The sequence below is a fragment of the Platichthys flesus genome, chromosome 5 (genome assembly GCF_949316205.1).
Source record: "Platichthys flesus chromosome 5, fPlaFle2.1, whole genome shotgun sequence".
Lineage (NCBI taxonomy): Eukaryota > Metazoa > Chordata > Actinopteri > Pleuronectiformes > Pleuronectidae > Platichthys > Platichthys flesus.
This window is the reverse complement of record NC_084949.1, coordinates 22,212,625-22,234,432: the sequence shown is the minus strand read 5'-3', so window position 1 is coordinate 22,234,432 and position 21,808 is coordinate 22,212,625. Positions and strand designations below refer to the sequence as shown.

Here is a 21,808-nt window from a genome sequence, read left to right as displayed (position 1 = left end):
GCTCTCTTCTAACAATGCTCAAGTAATTACAACCTATACAATAAAATAAGATAGAAATAGTATAAAATAGAACAAAATAGGAAATAATGTATATATATATATCTAAATATATATAAACAGCGGGTCCTCGCTACGGAGGCCGCCATTTTTTTTTACAGCAACCCAAACTGGACAAACTAAACACCTATTGAGTTGTTATGGCACTGAAGGTTTGCGCAGGTTCTCTATCATGTTTGGAAGGGGAGGGTGAGGTGAGGGGGTTTTCAGCTGCAATACACAACTTCACCACTAGATGTCACTAAATGTTGGTTATTTGTTTAGCATTAAGGTGAGTTAATGCCCACAAGCTAGATGTGATCCATCTTGTAGTCGTGATAATATTCTACATCATTGACTGTAGTAATAGGGTAGTGTGGCTGAGCGGTCCAAGGAGCTGGATTAAGACTCCAGTCTCTTAGGAGGCAATGAATAAGAAATACTTCAGCTTGAAATACTGTCCCACAACTTTCAGGTGACATCGTTATAACAGTAAAAAAGAGCAGGGAGAGAACGACTGAAAATACCGAGTTCTGTCTGTTAGCCTTAAAGTGCTATCGTTGGTCTGGACGTGCCTTGGAGATGTGGGTAAAGGGTCTGGTCGGGCTAGGGAGTTTTGAATAAAGGGGTTGTTGGAAGGTCCATGATGGGTTCTACAGTTGACGGAACCACAGTGGAAAAAGGGATTAGTTTGAGATATGTTAATGATGCTATTATTAATCAATTAATAATAATATATCATAATTAATCATGGGGTAGCATGGCCGAGGCTCCAGTCTCTTCGGAGGCGAGGGTTCAAATCCCACCGCTGCCAGGATTTTACCATGAAGATATCTAATATATGAATAAAATCATCTTTGTGAAAGGACCTGAGAAGCTACGCAGAGTATAAAACTTTGCAATCCAAAAGCAGAAAAAAGCAGCTGTGTACACCCGACTGTTTGTTTACCATTTACCAAGGTTGAAGAACAGACCTACTACTAATTGGAGGAACAAAATGTGCGACCCCCTATCCACATGTGGACATGGTTTTTGGATCTTTCAGGACGGATGTTAATACCACGACTGAACAGGGTCAGACAGAAAAAATGTCAATCGACCACAATGTGATCCTATTCCATAATATAATTCCAATTACCTTTTGTTAAAAGATGTCCTTTCCTTACAATATAGGGTAGTGTGGCCGAGCGGTCTAAGGCGCTGCGTTCAAGCTGGGGAACAATAGTCCGTCTAAGAAGGGGAAGAAAGGGGAAGGAAGGGGAAGAAAGGGGGAAGGAAGGGGAAGAAGAGAAAAGAGGAGAAAAGGGAGGAAAAAGGGAAAGAAGGAAAAGGAAAGGAGCGATGTGAAGTTTTATATCAATTTCTATTAGATAAATGTATTTCTAGCTGCCTAGACACAAATATAACACTTTTGATGTTTTTGGTCATTGCACGAGTGGGACTCGAACCCTAGACTCCGGGATTGCGAAGGTGCGTGTTCATTCCTCATATGATTACGAATTTCCTCCTATTTTTCTACACATTATATTGTTATGAGACTAGTTCATTGTGTAATAACACCTACCTGCACTACCTCCCACTCCACAGGACTCATCAAACGACAGGAGTGGAGGATCTTTCCATTCCGGTCCCTCATCAGGACATTTCTTCTACTGTACATCAGAGACCACCTCCCATATTAACTTCACAAACCATGTTTCTCTTATTGAATGTGCTTCATCATTATAAGAATCACCATAATTATTCTTATGGAGGTTGTTGTTGTTGTTGATGTGCTGCTAACTGTCATTAAAAACACCCACTCATATATTGCTGTAAACCAGTTTTATGTGTTCATAGAAATAAGAATTATAGAAACATTGAATTTGAACAGACAGATAAAAAACAGGGCATATGGAATTGACTATCGCAGTAGTACCCAGAATTAAATACAAACATTTAAAAAAACTATTTACAATAAAACTATTATTTACAAATATGAACTATTTACATCTTTTTCCTCATTTCCTCCAACCACTGGTCTTTTGTTAAGGCTTCAAACTGAGGGCAATACACCTTTCCATGGTACTGGCTGTGTCCAGTGACAGAAGTGCGGAACTGGCCACACTTTTTGCAAGTGTTGCTGGCCACTGTTCGCCTATATGGCCTTTTAGGGGCGGGGTCAGCTTCTACTGTGCTGGTAGGCGCACTGGTTTGAGGATAGCTGCCTACTGGCACAGGAAAGACAACCTGAACCAGTCCGGATGGTGTTAAGATGTGAGGTGTAATGATGGGTCCTGGTGCTGGGGCTGGTGGGGTTGCATATAACTGTCTCTTCACTGGTCCCTTTGGCCTTATGTTGACAGGGAGCTGACCAGATCCCGTCTGCCTCTGTTTGGCCTGACCTGCTGTACTCTGCGGCAGCCGGTATTGATGTTCGTTCCGGGCAGGCGTGGGTGCAGCAGGGAGCAATCTTGCCTCCTGAAGAGGCTCATCGGATTCTGCCAGGGCTGGAGGCAATGCAGTGCCTTGGAGCAGCACAGAGAGCTCCTGTTTCTTCTGCCGGTGATTATGCCACTGGATGAGCGTGCTCTGATTCACCTCCACCAGCTGAATTTCAGAACCCTGCATCACCCGGCAGTTGCCGACAACAAGCTGCCTTATCTTGCGGTAATCCCTCAAAATTAAGGACCACCGAGAAGTAGCCCTCTTACCCTTTTTTGCCGGGCTTTGGTGTATATTGCAGAGTCTGATGAACATGGTTTCCACCAACCGGCAGCAGTCAGGCCACTGGGCAGGTGTGCTACTCGCACCCAACATGCAGCGGGTGGTACTCTCCACACCAGGGGTTTTTGAGGGCGTCTTTGGAGTTCGGAAGCGTCCACTCAAAAGTCTCTCCTGATGTCGTGCGGCATAAACCACCCGCTGCTTGTCACCTTGATTCAGATTGTCCCACAGTGACACTATCCTACTCGCCTGTTGGTTGCTAAGACAAAGAGACGTCTGATCCCGAAGCGCCACCAAATACTCAGCAAGTCTGTCCACATGCTGGTATCCGGGGAGATTTTGGTCATCAACAGCCTGTAAAAAAGATTCAACAGTTTATAGGGTGTAAAACTTTCACTCACAAAACTTTTTTTGTTTAATGATAAAATATGTTAACATGTGTAATCAAAAATAGTGAAGAAGCATGCACATATCTACATACATATTCTAAAACGAACACAGCTAGACTTACCATGTCTTCATCTTCAGCATGAATATCATCTTCAGAGGAGGAACTAGAGGCCAGGGTTGATGTGTCAGGTGCCAGGGTGGATGTACCAGGGACCTCAGAGGATGAGCCAGGTGCCAGGGTGGAAATACTAGGAGCCAGGGTGGATGTACCAGGAACCAGGGAGAGAAGAGGAGAAGAAATGGCAGAGGGATCAGGAGTCTGAGATGCTGAAGCCTGAGGAACCCCAAGGTTCAACACAGTGGGATCTTCCATGATGTCAGCAAAACCCTCATCAAGCTCCATGTCGTCCTCCACGTCATGCTGTTCTATCAGGGTTGCAGCTTCCTCTGAATCAGGGTGCATATCCTGCAGTGCCTGACCAGTCTGCCGGAACAGATATTGCATCCCTATGAGCTCTCCTGAAACAACAGAATTAAATTAGATTGTTTACAAAAGTTGATACAGTTAATAAAGGGTTTAAAAATTGAGGTAAATTACCAATGCAATCACAAATGCTTACCAGTGTACCGTGAGGGTGGACAGAACTGTGGTACCACCTTCCTGCCAAACAGCTTCTGATAATTGTTGTTGAGGGCCTGAACCAGGTCACTGGAGTAGCTGCGCAAAGGAGATTGTCCAGTGGACAGAGCAGCAACCCCCCGGTCGTGGTTCCATCTGTGAAGCCCTTCCAGGAGATATATCTGAAAGTTCAGACTGTTGGCACTCGTCCCTAAAAGTACACATTAAATACATATTAAATATCAAACGATGAAATATTCTTGGACTATTCAGCATATAAACTTAAATGTCTGACAGACACAAACCTGGTATGAAGCGGTTGAGGTGTAGATGAAATGACTCGAGAGATGTAGAGCCCCTGGCACATCTGTAAACAGGTAACCGCACACCTCCCTTTGTGAGCTCCCCTGTCTTGGTGTATAGAGCAACACCTGGTGGGTCCTGGATGCATTTGACGTGCTTTCTCTGGACACGCCAGATGTGCTCCATCCTCTCTCGGTCAAACAGGGGAACACCACTGGAGTCATTACCTCTGCTGCCCGTCAGCAACCCAAGCAGCTCCTCCAGCAGGCGAATGGTGGTCTCCTCACCACGGGTCCTCCTACGACAGTGGAGAGACATCTCCTCCCTGGAGAGTTGTTTGTCTATGTCGCCATCAGTGAGGGAGGGCAGACCCTGGGACCGAAGCTGCTGCCTTTTTGCTTCTCGCAACAAAGCTAAATCAGCTGCATCCCACTCAAATATGCTCGCTGAAAGGCGAGACATAAATCCTGGGTACAGCTGATGAGCATCTGTTGTGCATCCCAGAGCAAGTCTGCGCATAAAGTGCCAGATATCAAGCCTTACAATAATGTCCGGCCACCCGCTGAATCTGGCCTTCAGCTTGGTCTCTCCTCCCTCGGTGCAGCAGCCACAGTCCACATATAAGGCAACAGGGGGATCCACACCAGCCAGCTGGTACCTCTTCATCAATCCCGCTGCCATCAAGTCCAGGCCAGCTCCCTCCTGAGCGGTCATGACACTGATGAGAACCTGACCGTACTCATTACCCACAGAGGTTAGCCAGTGGGCTGTCCCTTTGGCTGTTCCAGCGAGCTTCTTGGTGATCTGAAGCACAAAAAATGTAGAGGACCTCTGTGAACATGATTCAGAAATACAGGCAGTCGTTAATAATATATCTATAAGGCTATACAACCACCTCTGCTCCTAGTAAAACTACATGCAACCTCACTATGGACTGTCACTTTAACACTTCTCAAAGGTGCAAAATTCACTGTACTATGTTTCTATATCCTTCTTTATATCCCTCACCCTAGTACTACATGCTACTTATTTTTATGTCTTTCTGCTGCTGTAACATTCTAAATTTCCCCATTGAGGGACTAATCAATTACTTATTAATCTTAATATAATCAGCAGATTTGAAAGACAAAGATTCTTTTACCTTTCTGGTGGAATCCATCTTGAGGACTGTGCCATATGTTGAGGTAATCCTGGCCATGATGTCATCCACCCTCGTCAAAATGTCCTGGCAGTAAACGGACAGGAGCCACTTACAGCTCGGCACAACAGCAGGCTCTGGAGCCTCGGGAAACGACAGGGGCAGCAGTGCGGGTCGCTCGCTGAAGTCCACACACTCGTCGGTGTACATCAATGCGCGACTCATCCACTCCTCTGTGTGGTTCTCCTTCAGCTTCTTTAAAAGCTGCGTTGGGCTGTTACCAAGGCTTCTCTCCCGCAGTTTTCGGATCACCCGGATGTCACATGCAAACCTTGATCATAGACAGATATATCAGTAATTGTATGTTATATACTGCATTTCTACTTGAAAAGGCAAGAGAGTAAATTAACGGTAATCACTTTTGTGTGAGGATGACCCGGAATTGTGTCTGCTGTGCCTTGGACAGTTGTTTGAGGACAGTCTGACTCCAGGACACGTGGCTGGATCTACATTTGGTGCAGGTTAGTGTCTCTGTCACCATGTTGTACATCCTGTCCTCGTCCAGGACTCGGCGTGCCCTCTTGTGCAGACCCGCTCCTGTTAGCTGGTGCCCTCCACAGGCAAGGTTTGGACAGACCACCTTCACCTTCCACAGCTTGTAAGGCATCCAGACCAGAAGTGGATGGGCAAAAAAGCGGTCTGGACCCGGAGCCTGATGGTAAAGGCCACTAGGCTGTGGTGGAAAGTGCCAGAGCTTCAGATTCTCTTTAAGCACTAATTTTCCTCTTGGCCCCATCTTGAACAGAGACTTCACAATCCATTTATGGTCCACAGGAGGCAAGCCTTCTGACCACAAACGGGGCAGCTGTGTTTCAGTCTCTGTCCTGGAGTCAGCGGTCTGTGCAATAACAAAAAAATGGATCAACATATTTTATTATGATGAAAGACGCTGCTTATGCTCCACAGTATGAAATTAAATGTTAAATAACTCACTGACACAGAGGCACACACTGCTGTGGTGCTGAGGACAGGCACCGAAGCCTGAGCATGTGTCTGAGGGTCTGGAGCCTGTAAATACACAGCAAGGAAGATACATTGACAACACAATCGAAACATAAGCTATTAGTTCAAACAGCCGCGCTACATGAAACAATAATATTGAGGCTTCAAATTTTATTTTAGACTTGAATGGCTTTTAATACTGTTAATAGTCTTGGGAAAACCTATACCTAAAATACTTACTAAGATAGCAATGCTGGCCGGAGAAGTTGTGGGGAGGTTGGTGGCTTGGGTCTGTAAAGCATTCAGTCTAAGTGAGTTGTCTTAAAAACACAATGTAAAGTGATGCAATTTGATCTCTTATTTACCTGTGTTACTCTCCTGCTAGCACTAAGATTCGGCTTTGCAGCCGTGACATGGGAGCCACCAAATCTAGGCTTTGTAAACTGAAAGGCAATAGAGCAAAAGGCTGTGTCACGAGAGGGTTATATTGTAAACAATCATTCAGTGAATCTTAATTAATCTCTGAATACCATTGACAAATTCAACAGGGGTCGCTGCTTTGGGACCGCACTGCCTGCTGTACTTTGTTTCTGCCCCACAGTGCCTGGGAGGACAGGAGCCACTGCTACTGCCTGTTGCACCACTGTGCCTGGAAGGGTGGGAGCCACTGCTGCTGCTTGTCGCTCCACTGTGCGTGGAAGGACAGGAGCCACTGCTACTGCCTGTTGCACCACTGTGCCTGGAAGGGTGGGAGCCACTGCTACTGCCTGTCGCTCCACTGTGCCTGGAAGGACAGGAGCCACTGCTACTGCCTGTTGCCCTGTGGGACCCTGGGTAGTACTTGCTGTGGTTGGCTGTTGTGTCATGAGTACATACATTAGTGTTGTGTATATATAAATACATATATATATATATATATATATATTACTTATATTGAAAAGGATTACCTTCTGAGTGTGGAATCCACATGTACAATGTCTCACATGACCAAACAAAGACTGATGTGAATGTCCCATCCTTGGACATTTCTCAATCTAAAAATAATAGATGTACATTTTAATTAAGTGCATACAACTTAAGTTACTGCTTTTTATGTATAACATTCATTGTGATAGTATAACACAATGCAAATTAGGGTAATTTATGTACATATACCATTTGATAAAGCTGGTACCACTTCTTCTGCCTGGGAGCTGGCCTGTTTCCCTCCCCTGCAGGCCAGGACCCAGTGTTGGCAAACTTCCTCAGCCGTGACATCCACTCTGAGTCTGCCATTCCCTTATGTGATTTCGAAGATGTTGCCTTTGGTGACAGAAATGCATGAACTTTTAAAGTAGATTTTAAATTGTAGGTACATGAAAAAGCCAGACCATCAGTCTTGTAATATTGTAATAATCCTATGAAAAACTCAGTTGTGGCATAAGGGTATTATGACAGATGAAAACTAAAGCATGTTATAGAAGGTAGCTAAAGACATGTTTATGAGAACATGACATATACATGTATATATATATCCTATTACAATAGCAAACAATGGCAGCAGATAAAAGGTGAAATAATGGTGAAAGTGTTTGTAAGAAAACTAAATACACGGTCATGACAACATTAGGTGACAGGAGGAATTACTCTTATATGTATAGTTATGTTATACCCCAAGATGTTGCCTTTGGTGACAGAAATGCATGAACTTTTAAAGTAGATTTTAAATTGTAGGTACATGAAAAAGCCAGACCATCAGTCTTGTAATATTGTAATAATCCTATGAAAAACTCAGATGTGGCATAAGGGTATTATGACAGATGAAAAGTAAAGCATGTTATAGAAGGTAGCTAAATACATGTTTATGAGAACATGACATATACATATATATATATATCCTATTACAATAGCAAACAATGGCAGCAGATAAAAAGAGAAATAATGGTGAAAGTGTTTGTAAGAAAACTAAATACACGTATATGACGACATTAGGTGACAGGAGGAATTACTCTTATATGTATAGTTATGTCATACCCCTGTATTAAATGTGTAAGTGCTGAGAGTAAACTGTATTCATACTGTAACTCCCCCAACCCCAGCTTAAGCACCCCACCCCCACCCCTCGGTCGACACAAGAAAAAGAAAGCCAGTTTATAACGTGGAAAACGAAAACAAAGTCAATGACAACATGACAACAGGGGAAATTATTTCTATGTTACTACGTTAACCCTAGAGCCAACTTAAATAAATAACATTAACAAATGTCCGTCCATGACAACCGACGAAATCGCCGTCAGATAACAGAGTTTATTTTAATGCATTTAGCTAAATACATGGATATGACAACTTAACAAGACAGGTGGAAGAACTGCTTTACTTAAGGGCAAATCATGCAACTCTATTCAATGTGTAAATTCTTACCATTTTGAAGTGTAACTTGGTAGTTTCGAATGAAAGACTTAGCTTAGCGTCGGACCGTTCTCAAGCTAGCGTAGCGTAAACTCCGGCGGCGCGGGTCCTCCCAGGTCAGCTCGTCCTCTGGGACCGCCCCCAGCTTGCCCCCTCCCGGAGGCATCCCCGCCCACATCAGCTGTCTCAAACATTTCAACATTTAAGCCTTGTGATTGGTCAAATGTTTGAAATGTTCGAGCGAAGGGAACAATTCGCCCCAGCGATTGGCCGCTGAATGTTGAGGACGCGAACCTGATTGGCTGTCAGGTCAGATCTTCCTCAACATTTCAAACATTTCCCCGGACGATCCGACGGCTGCTGCGTTGCTCCAGTCTCTTCGGAGGCGTGGGTTCAAATCCCACCACTGCCAGATTTTTACCATGAAGAGATCCACAATAAGATCATAGGTTCTTCTGCTTTAAGTCAAGTTTGTAAACATCCTTTGAACAATGGACTTTGGAAATGAAAACAGAGTTTGAACAACCTAGGCACCGCATTTATCCTACTGTATTTTCTGATCGTGAGTTTGATCCCCTCTTCCTCTTTCTATAAGAACTGATAACAGTGAGCACAACACAAAACCTACAGTTCATGAAACAGAGAGCCCCCCCCCACCCCCTAAACTCTGTACTATCAATAAAATTAAAATCATTTCTTAAATCCGAACTGGTTTGGTTTGTCCTTAGCTTGTGCTTCAGATAATGTTCACATCGAACATGAGAACAGGAGAAAGTGTGATATCACTGACCGTGCTATGATGGTTGGTACAACACCAGCTGGGTTTAGTGTTTCTGAATAAAAGTCTCTGGAGCAGCAGCAGCTCTGTTGATGAGGAGGTTTGTCCAGACGTGATGACAGGAAGGCTGTGGTGACTCAGATAACCACTCTTTACTCCTCTGGGGAGCAGCAAAGCCTCATAGACACGTCAAACCACAAAGCAGATGGCCTACAATGGCCAAAGACTATATCGGGTTCTATTCCTAAAAACAGTTAAAGACTACAAAACGTATCCTGATCAGATGAATCATGATTCCTCCAGAGGCACATAGTTCAGAATGTGGTGTCAGAAGCCCCGGCTGGTGTTGGTGTAGAAATGGACTGGTGAATATTTTTTCGAGCCTCTTAAAATCAACCAATCATCCTTTGAATGGCACAGTCAGAGTTTTGTTGCTGATCGTTCATCCCCTGAAGTCACCATTTTCTGATTGTTTCTTGCATCGATCGAATGATTGCAGAAATCTGTCTGACTGCGGCTCCCACAGCTCGAGTGGGCTTGTGTATTGTTAGGGGCCCAGGGAAATGCAGTGTTGAATTGGGACACATAATACACTCAATCTAAATTTTCTCTGAGACTTTGAATAAACAGGTGAATGGCTCTTTGTGCAGCAGCGGGGGGGAGCAGCTTCAGTATTCTGTGGAATGAGTCCAGCAGGTCACTTTTACCGTTTCATGAAGAAAAGCTGCAGCGAGCGTCACCACAGGCCAAACAAACAGGCAGCTGTGGAACGGGCAGTGCACCAATCATGATGATGCACCATGACCTCCCCAGTCGCCAGATCTGAATCCAACAGACAATGTTCGCCTGAATGATGCTGCTGCCATGGCAACACATCAGGTTTCTCAGTCCGCCTGCTGCCTGCTGCCATCGCCACTAATACCGCCTGCTCATGCACGTTCACACACACACTGAGGCAGTTAAGTGTTTGTTTCTCCGCTTACATGTTTATCCTTCTGAAGCACATTTTGAGAGATGCTGTTGATTATTCAGCTTTATTCGATGTAAACAGACACTCGATGGCACAACCACAGGGGAACGACCTTCTGCATGCTCAGATGCTCACGCAAAACAACACAATGGCACGCGAACACAGTGAGAGACAGATAGAGAGAGTTTTAATGCATTAAATGGGGTTTCGATTCTGTGCCTGGGTCCATGAAAGCAGGGCAGGAACAGGACAGTTACGTCACTCCCATGTGTGTGTGTTCATTTTCAGTGTATTCTTAATTTTTTTGTGGTTGCTGCTCTCTGTGTGACCGTGTGTCACACACACATACCTATTTTACAATGCACACTCTTCGCACTCATTACAGATGTAGAAACTGCAATATCGAAGCAAAAAAATATACAAAGAGCACAAAGGTATGTGTGGATTTCTAGGTATGGGTCAGCGAAGAATCCATTTTTGGAGCAGATCCACGTTTTTTTTTAAATTCTATTTGTACATTGTGACATAGGATTTAAAATAAAATAATTTTCATGGATCTCAATTTCTTTTTAAATCAGACAAATTTAAGAATCAGAATCAGGCTTTAGGGGACTGATATCCATGAATGAGGTAATTTGGTGCAGCTTGAGGCAGCTGTTGGTTCTTGGCAGAGGTTGTGCTTTGCTGAGTCCCATTCTAGTTTAATAATCATTCTCTGACTCCAGAATCGCAATCATAAGAATTTGCTGAATTAATTTATTTTATAAAATTTTAAACTGACTCTCGTTGGAGTTTTGCTCAGTTGACAAAACAAATAATTCAGAGAAGTCATGTTAGGCTCTGGGAAAAGATGCTTCGACAGTTCTTTGACATTTCGTAGACCAAACAATGAATAAAGAAATCAACAGAATAGTTGACACATCCTCTACTGCAATATCCAAAGTCTTTCCTCTTGCTTTACTTAAGGGGTGAGGATTTCCTCAAAGTCAATGTTCTCCCCTCATTTTAGTTGTATTTCATCACTGTACATGTCCGTCCTACAGAAAATGTCCGCTCACACAGGTGTGGTCCTTCTGTTGGCAGCACAGTTCCCGGGCAGCATCTCTGTGTTGTTGTGAGCAGCAACATGGTTCAAATCATCCACAGCCATGTCAAACTTTCTGTCGTTGAGCGGAGAGGTTAGCGTGTAGAGCATGAATTCTGAGTCCACTGTCATTGGTGTTGGCAAACCCGCCATGCCGGCGACTTTGGATTCGGCTGAGAGGGACGGCTCTCGCTCCTGCACCAAGGACGCCCTGAAGGACTGCATGGTCAAGTCCGCTGCGCTGTGGTTGCTCCTGTAGCTACATCGGCGGGAGCGGTTCTGGTACAAGCGGTGGCGGTAGTAAGACGAGCTTCGGGAGATGGGTGGCTTTATGAGGGAAGCCCGGCCTTTCGTGCGCAGCTGCCTGTGTCTGTCTATGAAGATGTGCACTGCCAGGACTCCCACCATCTCAGCCAGCACGAAGGACAGAGCGCCAAAGTAAAACGACCAGCCGTACGAGTAGCTCTTCTTGTTGTCGCTCTGGCTGGGGTCCCCTGAGTTGGCCGATATGTACACGATGATGCCGATGATGTTGCTGAGACCTGGAAGAGTTCAGAGGGAGTCACATCACTACAATTCAAAGAGAGACATTAAGAAAATACACACCGTCAAACGTAAATAAAACAAATTCTCCCACTGCTAAAAACAATGTGTCATGAATTTGAGAAAACCTCACAAAAATCAGATCATACATCATCCTGGTTCATACAGATGTGTCGGACAAAGAGGCTGATGCAAAACAACTATTAATCCATAGGAGCGTACAATGGGTATGCTATAGACCAAAGGTCAACTATTACTTTTAAATTCTAAGGGAACAGTGCTCATCAAACGTGAATCCCCGGGTTTTGTCAACCTGTCCATCCAAACCCTCTCCTCCTAAAAGGGTATTTGTTGCTCACAAATACAACCAAAGCAATGACGTCTTATTAGATGATGAACATAAGGCAGGAATGGGTGTTTTGTTATGAGCGTTTGTTTCTGACCTGCAGAGACAAAGAGTATACCCGCGCAGAGGATAACGTTGTAGCGCGACTTGTAGAACTCACTGGCAGCTACACACACGCCTCCAAGGAATAACAATCCCACGCTGAGGATGGGGAAGAGGCTGGACGCTCGGACGCATCCTGGAGAGGAGAGGAGAGGAGAGAGGACAATGTAATGAGGTCTGTTGAAGTGATTTTATACCATGGCCGCTGTAAACTGTGAATTCTGATGTGTTGATTAACTTGTAGTGACCGGACAGTTTAACTGGAAACCTATGATGCCAGTGTTTGCTTACTTTTCTTAATATTTGCACAACATTTAATGAGACGGCAGCAGCTTGAGCCAGAAGTCAACAACCAAAAATTATATATAGCTTTTAAGTGAGAATCATGTAAATGTATATTTGGTCAAGTCACAGGAATTTGTTAAATTCAAAATAATAGGAAATAGGAAGCAATGACAGATTACCACATTTTGCAAAGAGGTGCCCAGGGTCCTGATGGGGTCTTATGGCTTAAGATTTATTATTGGACTCTATTTTTTGGGGTTAAATGTTCTTGTTTTTAAAATATTGGAATAAATATGATTTTTTTAAATGTTGAATGATGAATACTTCAGATTTTTTTTAAATTAGTAGATTAAATAATTTAATGTCATAATAAATACATTATAAAACTGTATTTGACTGACGCTGTCTGTTCCTGCAAATATCCAGGAATGAAAATTAAATTAGACGAAGGATGACGCAGCGACAACTGAACATGCCGTCGCTCACAGGCACTGAATCAGAACCTGTCCGGGGGTTTGAACTCCAATGACTTGACTGCAGGTTTGCGTGGTGTAATGTGGCTCTGTACAAGATTTAAGTTTGAAGGTTTGCCCAAGGCCACATGAAGGGCACATATTTGCGTGTGTGGGTAGGGGTCTAACAGATCTCCGAGCTGTTGTGTGCATGTGTTACCCACGTAGTAAATACTCTGCAGCATCCTGCTCATAGTCTGCGTCTTCAGCAAAGTGATCAATGTCTGCACAAACGCCCCGAAACGTCCCTGCAGAAAACGCATAGAAATGAAATTACATTCGATTATAATATATATATACATTACAGCACACATATATATGTATATATAACATTATATCACTGTTCATGTAAAGGTTCTGATGTATTTTAATGTTGATTTTCCTTCTCTCAGCGCTGGTGTTTCCTGCTCGGTGTGACCTTTGGCCCTGTGGTGCCTTCCAACACACAGGGATTTATTGATGAATATGTTCCTACGTGCAGCGCCGATTGAACAGTATTGATGATTTGACTCAGTCACCACGGTTACTGCAACATGGCTAATTCAGCAGTTACAACTCGGCCACAGTGAACAGGTCAGAGAGAGAAGCACAGACACTGACGAAGCACTTCACTGTTTTTCAAGTTATTGTGACAACAGAAGAGGTCACGTGTGAAACCAGGAGCTATAGATCGTTTCTCAGCATCTGAAGCTTTGTGCCGTAACTATCATTTAGTTGTTGCATGATAATAACCCAGGTTCACAGTAACAGTAATTCCTCTACATGTCAGGATTAAATCTTTTGTCTGTGTTCTTAATTTGTATCTACATCTCTATCTGTTATTATTTTATCACTTAATAAAAAGATCTATGGAATAATAGAACAATTTCATGAGTACTTTTTATTTTCATAATTTATTTTAGCCGTTATTTCGTATGTTTTCATGAAGGTTCGGTTTTTGTTAACTTTTTTTTTAAGTGTGAATCTGTACCTGACTGTATTTATATTTGAACATTTTTAATTCATTGTTTCCCATCTTGAACATGACTTCCTGCAAGAGGAGATATTGTATCTCAATGGGACCTCATGGTTTAAATAAAGGATGAATGAATAACCTTCTAATAAAGATGTGAAATGAAAAGTACAAAACCAACCAGACATAAAGAACCTGATGAAATCAACACTGATCGTCTGGTATTTATTTACGCCAGATGATGCACAGGCAGCATTTAGCTTCCCATTTCCCTGCCTGTCAGCCTGAAGGTGGCTTTTTGTGATGCAAACTGATGGACACACACACACACACACACGCCCACACACACAAACGTTTGTTCAGCTATCTTAGTGAGGACGCTCATCGGTATAATGCATTCCCCGGACCCTTCCCCGAACCCTTACCAATTCAAAGAAAAATGCCTTATCCTTAACCTAATCTAAACCTCATTCTAACCCTAGCTGTAAAACCAAGTCTTAATCCCAAAACATTCCTTTAAAAGGGGGATTTAAAGTGAGGACCGGCCAAAATGTCCTCACTTTCCCAAAATGTCCTCACTTCGTTGGTTGAAGATACTGGTCCTCACAAAGAAGCTGTACAAGAGCACACACACACATAGCGTTTGGGGGCATCGATGTCCTCTGCATGTTTTCATACCTCTCCATTAAACCATTTTGGAGCTGACAGACAGAGGAAGAGGTTGAGAGGAATAAAGGGATGAAAAGGAAGTGAATGAGGCAGAAATAAAAGAAGAGCTGAACAGTTCCTAAAATAAGCAAAGCTAGACAAATAGGGGATGTGGGGTGAGAGAGAGGGGCTATTAAAAAGCAATGAATAATTCAAATGTCATCACATATACGGAACGTAAACTCCTCTCTCTCCCTCCCACACAAGATGCACCTTCATAAATGTTGTCATCATCAAAAATATAAAACTCATATATGTGATGTGCTGATGGAGACTAGTTTTTCTCAAATCATTTGCTTAACCAATCCAATTTTCCCTGAGCACAAAGAGTGAAAAATAAAAATATGGTCACAAATCAGTAATTTCCTATTCATTAACTGTCTGTTTGGTGTAGGTCACTATATTTAAAATGCACTTGTGACATACTTTGAAAATCTGTTACTGAAACGCATCATCGGATAAAATGTTCTAACTTTTTTACTTATTAACGACAAAATTAAAAAACGTTTAAGTTCATCTGGGATTGAACCTGTAAAATCAACTATATCAGTTTGGGGATGTTGGAGGTGAAATTAAACTAAATACATTTACTGTATTGAGCTACTTTAATTATATGAGTATTTCCATACTCTATAGGTGGTATTTCTTACCATTTCATCGTTTTCAATATAAAATACTGTAGCCTACATGTTTAAATTGGACAAATATATTGTGTTTAACTTGACCACATGTTTTCATTGGTTCCATAAAAAAAACGCAAAAAGGCATTTTTTCCTCTAATCAATGTAGTAATATTGTAGTTTTGTTGACGTGTTACACATCTATTGCACTTCCGTCCTGCAGAGGGATCCTTAATAGTTTTTTGGTAGTGTTTCCTGACTCTTGTTGAAGAGGATGTCGCACCTTGTTAAACCCTATGATTCACAATGTAATTTGTGAATACGGGCTAAAAAAGTTAAATTTGATTGATTGATTGATTTTTTTTATATGACCAGTTGCTATTTCTAATATATATATATCCAACATCTACAGATTAAATGAAAGTAATGCAGTGATGTACTTGTGACAGTTGCTGTTTTTCTGCATCAAAACTTTTGAAACTTTCAGTACATTTCGCAAATAATGATAACATGTAGCCTACTTGTGTATATTTACTTCCTTGAGGGTACTTAAGTATTATTTCCTTTCCACTTGTATTGCGTGTTCATCAATTACTTTTACTGATGTTGATGTTCTGACTGTCCTCTTTGCTGCTGCAACACAGTATAACACAGAGTAAATCCCCCCCCAGCCCCATTGTCAAACTAATAAAGGATGACCTCATCTTATAATGTATCTGTCTCTGATGATCTGAATGGTAGCAGTAAATACCTTTTTCCCTTATGGTGTTGCAACATCCTAAACCTGGATGTGGTCATTGAAGCACAGGGTGTGCTCTCCCATATTTAAAAATATCACTTCTAATATTGTACATAATGATTACAGCTTATGGTTAATTCTACTACTTTATAAGCCACTCTAAATACATGATGTTATATTTCTCTCTTGTGGAGATAAATGGTCTATTGTGCTCATGAGACTTTTGTGTCTGTATTAATATCAAGTACTTCAATATCTTTTGATTTATCTTGCTCTTAGAAACATGACATTCATATTGATATGATATAACCTGGCTAGTATCTGTCCCATAGGATCGGTGCGTATCTACCCTCAGTGCAGCAGGTCCTCCACAGGCCGGAGTGCGTCAGGACCTCCTCCTTGCGGACGGTCTCGTTTTCGTTCTGGCTCTTGGAGCGACACATCCCGCGGGAGTAGAGCCAGTAGTCCGTGCCCACTGCGATGGTCATGAGGCTGAAGGCGCAGAAAGCCCCCGCCGTGGTCAGCAGCATCATCATACCCCGGTTACACAGCTTCATGTCGGACTGAGTCCTCCAGAGCAGCGGGGCTCAGAAACTGCTGCAAACTTTCCCCCGGTGTCTGAACTCTGCTGCAGCTGAAGGAAGCTCTGTGCACATCTTCTGCAACATGCGCTAAACTGGCATGGAGTGGAAAACTGTGCAGGGTTCGTTACGGGTCATTTTACCCTTGGGAGCTTCGTGCGTAAAGGCGCAGAGCTGCTGTGATGTTTCCATGTGAGGATCGGCGGATGTGGCTGATGGGTCAAAAATCACAGAGGAAACGACCCGAGGAGCGAAAAGTGGAGAAAAAGCAACATCCCGCAAAAACAAAAAGTTTAGAGAGAACAGAGAACAAACAGCAGCGGCGCTCCACTTCACACCATCGAGTTCAATGTGGATCAACTCTGACTGACAGCAGCTGAGGGATGATCCCGCCCTGTGTGGGTGTGTGTGTGTGTGTGTGTGTGTGTGGGTGTGTGTGTGTGTGTGTGTGTATGTGGCCTACAGCTGGATCAGTGTTGTCCACCAGCTCATCAGCAGCACAGTAGTGTCAATGTTCACCGAAGTGACCAGAAAAACGGAAACACCTGAAGATAAGATTAAACAGACACATACAGGCAGGAGGAAATAAGTATTTAAAATGTTTACACAAAGTAAAATATGCTAAATTATCTTAGGAAATTACTTTACTTAAAAGTCTACAAGTTACACTAGAACTGATCAATAATAATAACTGACCCAGTTGTGTTGGTTGGTTGGAACTTGGGGCAGGCTGGTGTTAGTTGGGGTTATTGATAGGTTGGTTTGTTGATTAGTCGGTTGTCATTGTTGGTTGGTTGGTTAATTGGTTGTTTGTAATTGCTGGTGGGGTGATTAGTTGGCTGTTTGATTGGCGTTGTTGGATAGTTGGTTAATCAGTTGTTTGATCAGTTGCCTAATTGCTTGTGGACGCTTAACTCTCTTTAACAATGTGAGATGAGGAGTTTTTTGATATTTCCCTAATTTTCCCATCTTAGAACATTCAGGGAACTGATATCTATGAATGTCTGAATGTATTTGGTGGAGTTTGATTAAACATTCGGAGATTGTTGAGCCTTGGTGGAGAAATGTGATTTATTTTTATGCCATATTTGGAGTTTCATATTTCAATACTGCTAATTAAATAAATACATATCACATTGTGACAGTACAATTTTTGTAACTTTATAAAAAATAGTAGATCAGTGAATCTCTGGATTTTTCTGGATACTTCTATTTTTCTTTATAGAAGAAGTACAGATGTAGAAGTACGCTATTTCCCTCAAAATTGGTTATTTTTTATTTAATGTAATTGTTTTCTCAAATAAATAAACACTTAAGCACATTTTAAACACTTTGAATAACTTAAATCCATAAATATTATAAGGACTAGTCATGAGGAGCTTTATGGCTGATATCCTTCCTGTTTATTCATTGCATGTTTTTCATATTAATGTCCTCATCAGGATTACATCCACCAGCAAATACGAAAGGAGAGTGAGGCCCCTGCATCTGAATGATAAAAAGGAATGAGATTTTTTAATATTTAAGGCTTTGAATATAAAGTGGATAAGCATGTATGAAGAAGCAAAAGCAATCAAAATACAAAATATGGCTGCCTATCTAAGAAAAACCCACATGATGTTGCTATGAAGAGCAAAACTACCGTAGCAGACAGTTCATAAATTATACCATATATTGCACATTTCTTTCTATTTACATTTATTTTTCTTGTATTAAAGCTTTTTTAAAGTATGGTATTAGTACCTTTAAATGATATGTGTGTGTATACATATATATCAACACACATAATGTATATAACCCTTGAAAGTAAGAAACAGGAGCCTGAGTTACTGAAATGGTATCATGATCATTTATTTGAATGTTGGTGTTATACAGGAGGTGTTTCTCACGCGCAGGTAAGGACGGCGCATGCAACACATGAATTCTGTCCTGTCACACCGTTTCTTCGGTTTGCTTTATAAAAGTTGCCCTCATCATCGTCCTCTTCTTCTCTTCCTTCCTTTTGCATAGTAAACACTTTATTCTCCCCTCTTTTCCCCTTCTCCCTCTTGTTTTACTGATCTCATTTCCCAGTTCCTTCTCTCTAAAACTATATCCATGTGAATGCCAGCTGGAGAAAAGTGGGGAGTAGAGAAAGACAACGAAAGAAGGAGAGATCAAATGAAGAGGTATAGGGAAGGAGAAGAGGAAGAGGAGCAGAAATAAAATGGGAAAACAAAGTAAAAAAAAAATGAAGGCAAGGGACACTGGCAGGGGTGAAGAGCAGAAACGAGGGGGGGGGGGGTGGCTGTGATGAGGAAGAGTAGCGAATACACTTCTAGCTCTACATCCCGTTCCTATTTACAACTTACACTGAAACACAAGTCATACAGAATTATTACATCAAATTTATATGTTCATTTCACAGACGGACACACAGTCTTTGCTCCGTCCTTTGTAAAGCAAACTCGTTCAGCCACGCACATTTCCACATTATTAGACACAGCATACACAGCATTCGGAATGGAAACTGAAACTTGAGGTTGAGCGTGGATATTCCAAAACTGACTTGCATCGATAAAATTCAAGACACCAGGAGTTCCCCCCCTTCCCCCCCCTGTGGCGTCATTATAACACAAATCTTAAAGAACTACGGTACCAACAGATATGGCATGCATAGAGGAGCTGCACCACAAAGACTGTAGAGGCCTACACAGCACTGACCCACTGTATACACAGTGCCTTAGAGAAAGGAGAAAGAGATTAAGCAAGAGACGGAGACATTTAAAAATATTTTTTAGTTGGTTTTCTTTTGCATCAATTTGGAAGACGAGACGTGCTTGAGATTAAGTTCAGGACCAACTTAGCCACAAGGTTATAAATGAGGTCCCTGCACATGGAAAACATTTAGGTCTTTCTCTAGGGATCTTTGAAAGTCAGAGAACCTCCCAGCTGATGATCCAACAGACCTGTTCTGCATGACGCTCCAAAGGGTTTCCACACATTGAGTTAAATGAGACAAGTAAACACCAGTGAAATGCAAGAACTTCGCTTAATTGAAGACTCTTAATTTAAGATAGATAGATCTGTACATCAGCCCTGGCGACCTGTCCAAAGTGCCTCTCGCCCAGTGTCAGAAGGGATTGGCTCCAGCTCCCCCTCAAACGTTAACCAGTATAGACAATGGATGGACCCACAAACAAGAGGCTTTGCCTCGGTTGGGCTTATTTTGCAGCGTCAGCCACTAGGGGTCTTTCGATGAAAACAATAATAAAAGGCCTATAGTTTGAGGACATCGTCAAGCAGCATGGGATCATGGGAATTGTCTTCACCACGACTGCCGATATAAATCTACCTGAGTTGAATCAGGCACAAAATCATGTTCTGATGTATTAAGTTGAGTTCATATCACGCAGCATAGGGCAATGAATAATCATGATCGATTACGACTGACCAAGACAAAGTGCTAACGTGCTAGCAGCGCGTTTTTCCCTCGTCATACGTCGTTAGCCCCGAAACTAATACGAGCAAAGGGGATATGACTTTATTCAGAAAAATCCTGATTTCTCCCAACATGGTTGGAAATATTTAGGATAATGTACGTACACAAATTAACAAAAGTATATAAGGACTAAGTGTTTTAAGACGTTTTGTCAAAGAACTGTTACATCTCCCAACTCAGCTTTCTCACGCAGCTGCCGGCACGAAGATGAACCAGTCAATCCTGAAACCGCTTTCAAAGAACCAAATTAGCTGGATGAGATTAAAACTGTATCAATTTAGCCTGATTTAGTTAAACCACCTTTGAAGAACAGGGCCTTTGGACTTTGATAGTTCGAAACCTTCCTTCCCTCTGAACTGCAGCCTGCAAAGACACGTGTGTGTGTGAGCACATACATGACATATTGATCATGGAATGTTCATGACGCAACCTTTACAGGCTGAAGAGAGGGAAATCAAGTATACAAAGACGCGCTGCTGTGGATCGATAGCCCACATAGACAGCTACTCATTCGCTGTGACTGCTGCTCGTCAGCCCCTGTATTGACGTGTTCACCACGAGGTCCCATGAATACTACACAAGTGTTCAGGTATTTGACCATTATTACCATGTGGTGGACGAAGTCAGTCCCAATGCGAACAACCAGCGGATAGAAACATTTAATTCCTCTGCTTGTAGGAGGGATTATGTAGCCAGTGAAGTTTCAAAGGTTATTGCCCAGTTTATGTGTGTTTTTATGTGTGTGTGTGTCTTTGTGTTTGAGGGGTTTGAGTCCAGCCGGGGCCAATGAGATGCTTGACGACTCTTTGGTGAAATGTAACTGGGCTGCACGGATCTGAGAAAAGTCTTGTCTGGGCTGCGTCTAACCAGCAGGAAGTCGTCAGACTTGTATAATAAATTCAGGGTTGGTGTAAGAGAAGCCCTGAAACTCGTTCTGGTCCAGGTTCATGATGAAGAGCTTGTCCGTGGGCGTCAGCTCCACCGCCATCTTGGTGAACTCCTTGTCGAAGTTGCCGACGTCGGAGCGAGATTTCTGCCGTGGAGAAAAGGGGGGGGGGGAGGGGAAGAGAGACGTTGAGTAAGAAATACGGTTCTAGAGTATTTGTGCAGCGTTTAAGGACGAGGTCGACAACGAGCAGGAAGGACAAGTGGCGTGGAAGCACAAAGATGAAGAATAGAGGAGGAGGCGAGGGAGGTTGAGTGTTTCAGCAAACAAGGACAGATTTTTGGTCGTCGGCAGAGGTGGACAAAGTCTCAAGTCCGTCCAACGTCCGAAGGTTTGTGTTTCAAAGCATAAACAAATTGTTATAACCCTTTCCTCAAACTAAATATATTCACGTGTAGTCAACGTCAAGCTAAAAACTGCTTTATGAATGCAGCATTTTGTCACATTCAACTTATTCCTTTAATGGAATAAGTTGAAAAATGGTGAAAGTTAAATTTAAAATGTTATAAATAAAACATATTGGTGAGTGCAGCTTTAATCTTTAGAATTAGGGGAGGAAATCAAGTTATTCTGAATCTA

The 21,808-nt window shown here is 42.4% G+C and overlaps 3 protein-coding genes across 3 annotated transcripts in view; all 3 read right to left on the bottom strand.

Moving 5' to 3' along the window:
- Window positions 1-1,228: 1,228 nt before the first annotated feature.
- LOC133953450 (uncharacterized) lies at window positions 1,229-8,748 on the bottom strand. Its single transcript, XM_062387374.1, has 8 exons — window positions 8,650-8,748; window positions 5,612-5,925; window positions 5,196-5,523; window positions 4,057-4,858; window positions 3,753-3,962; window positions 3,254-3,651; window positions 2,421-3,096; window positions 1,229-1,266 (listed from the first exon to the last, which is right to left on the bottom strand). The coding sequence occupies exons 1-8, from the start codon at window positions 8,746-8,748 to the stop codon at window positions 1,229-1,231; spliced, it is 2,865 nt and encodes a 954-aa protein (XP_062243358.1).
- A 1,680-nt stretch (window positions 8,749-10,428) lies between these two features.
- cacng3a (calcium channel, voltage-dependent, gamma subunit 3a) lies at window positions 10,429-17,013 on the bottom strand. The gene is made up of 4 exons (XM_062387764.1): window positions 16,571-17,013; window positions 13,367-13,450; window positions 12,401-12,541; window positions 10,429-11,956 (listed from the first exon to the last, which is right to left on the bottom strand). The coding sequence occupies exons 1-4, from the start codon at window positions 16,776-16,778 to the stop codon at window positions 11,385-11,387; spliced, it is 1,005 nt and encodes a 334-aa protein (XP_062243748.1). The 5' UTR covers window positions 16,779-17,013; the 3' UTR covers window positions 10,429-11,384.
- Window positions 17,014-18,628: 1,615 nt separating this feature from the next.
- Window positions 18,629-21,808, bottom strand: part of LOC133953700 (protein kinase C beta type) — a 30,969-nt gene continuing 27,789 nt past the window's right edge. Inside the window, exon 17 of the mRNA XM_062387753.1 lies at window positions 18,629-21,316. Coding sequence (XP_062243737.1) covers window positions 21,164-21,316 — 153 coding nt within the window. The 3' untranslated portion in view covers window positions 18,629-21,163. The remainder of the gene's footprint in view (window positions 21,317-21,808) is intronic.

What these genes read in the sequence shown, in the direction of transcription:
- LOC133953450 (XM_062387374.1), bottom strand. Translation starts at nt 8,748, where the DNA reads ATGCCTCCGGGAGGGGGCAAGCTGGGGGCGGTCCCAGAGGACGAGCTG. An exon ending in CGGGTCATCCTCACACAAAA is followed by an intron (nt 5,524 to 5,611) that starts GTGATTACCGTT and finishes TCTATGATCAAG; the next exon opens with GTTTGCATGTGACATCCGGG. An exon ending in GCTGCCGCAGAGTACAGCAG is followed by an intron (nt 1,267 to 2,420) that starts GTCAGGCCAAAC and finishes TCCCCTTCTTAG; the next exon opens with ACGGACTATTGTTCCCCAGC.
- cacng3a (XM_062387764.1), bottom strand. Translation starts at nt 16,778, where the DNA reads ATGAAGCTGTGTAACCGGGGTATGATGATGCTGCTGACCACGGCGGGG. An exon ending in TGCTGCAGAGTATTTACTAC is followed by an intron (nt 12,542 to 13,366) that starts GTGGGTAACACA and finishes TCTCCTCTCCAG; the next exon opens with GATGCGTCCGAGCGTCCAGC. An exon ending in TATACTCTTTGTCTCTGCAG is followed by an intron (nt 11,957 to 12,400) that starts GTCAGAAACAAA and finishes GAACTCTTCCAG; the next exon opens with GTCTCAGCAACATCATCGGC.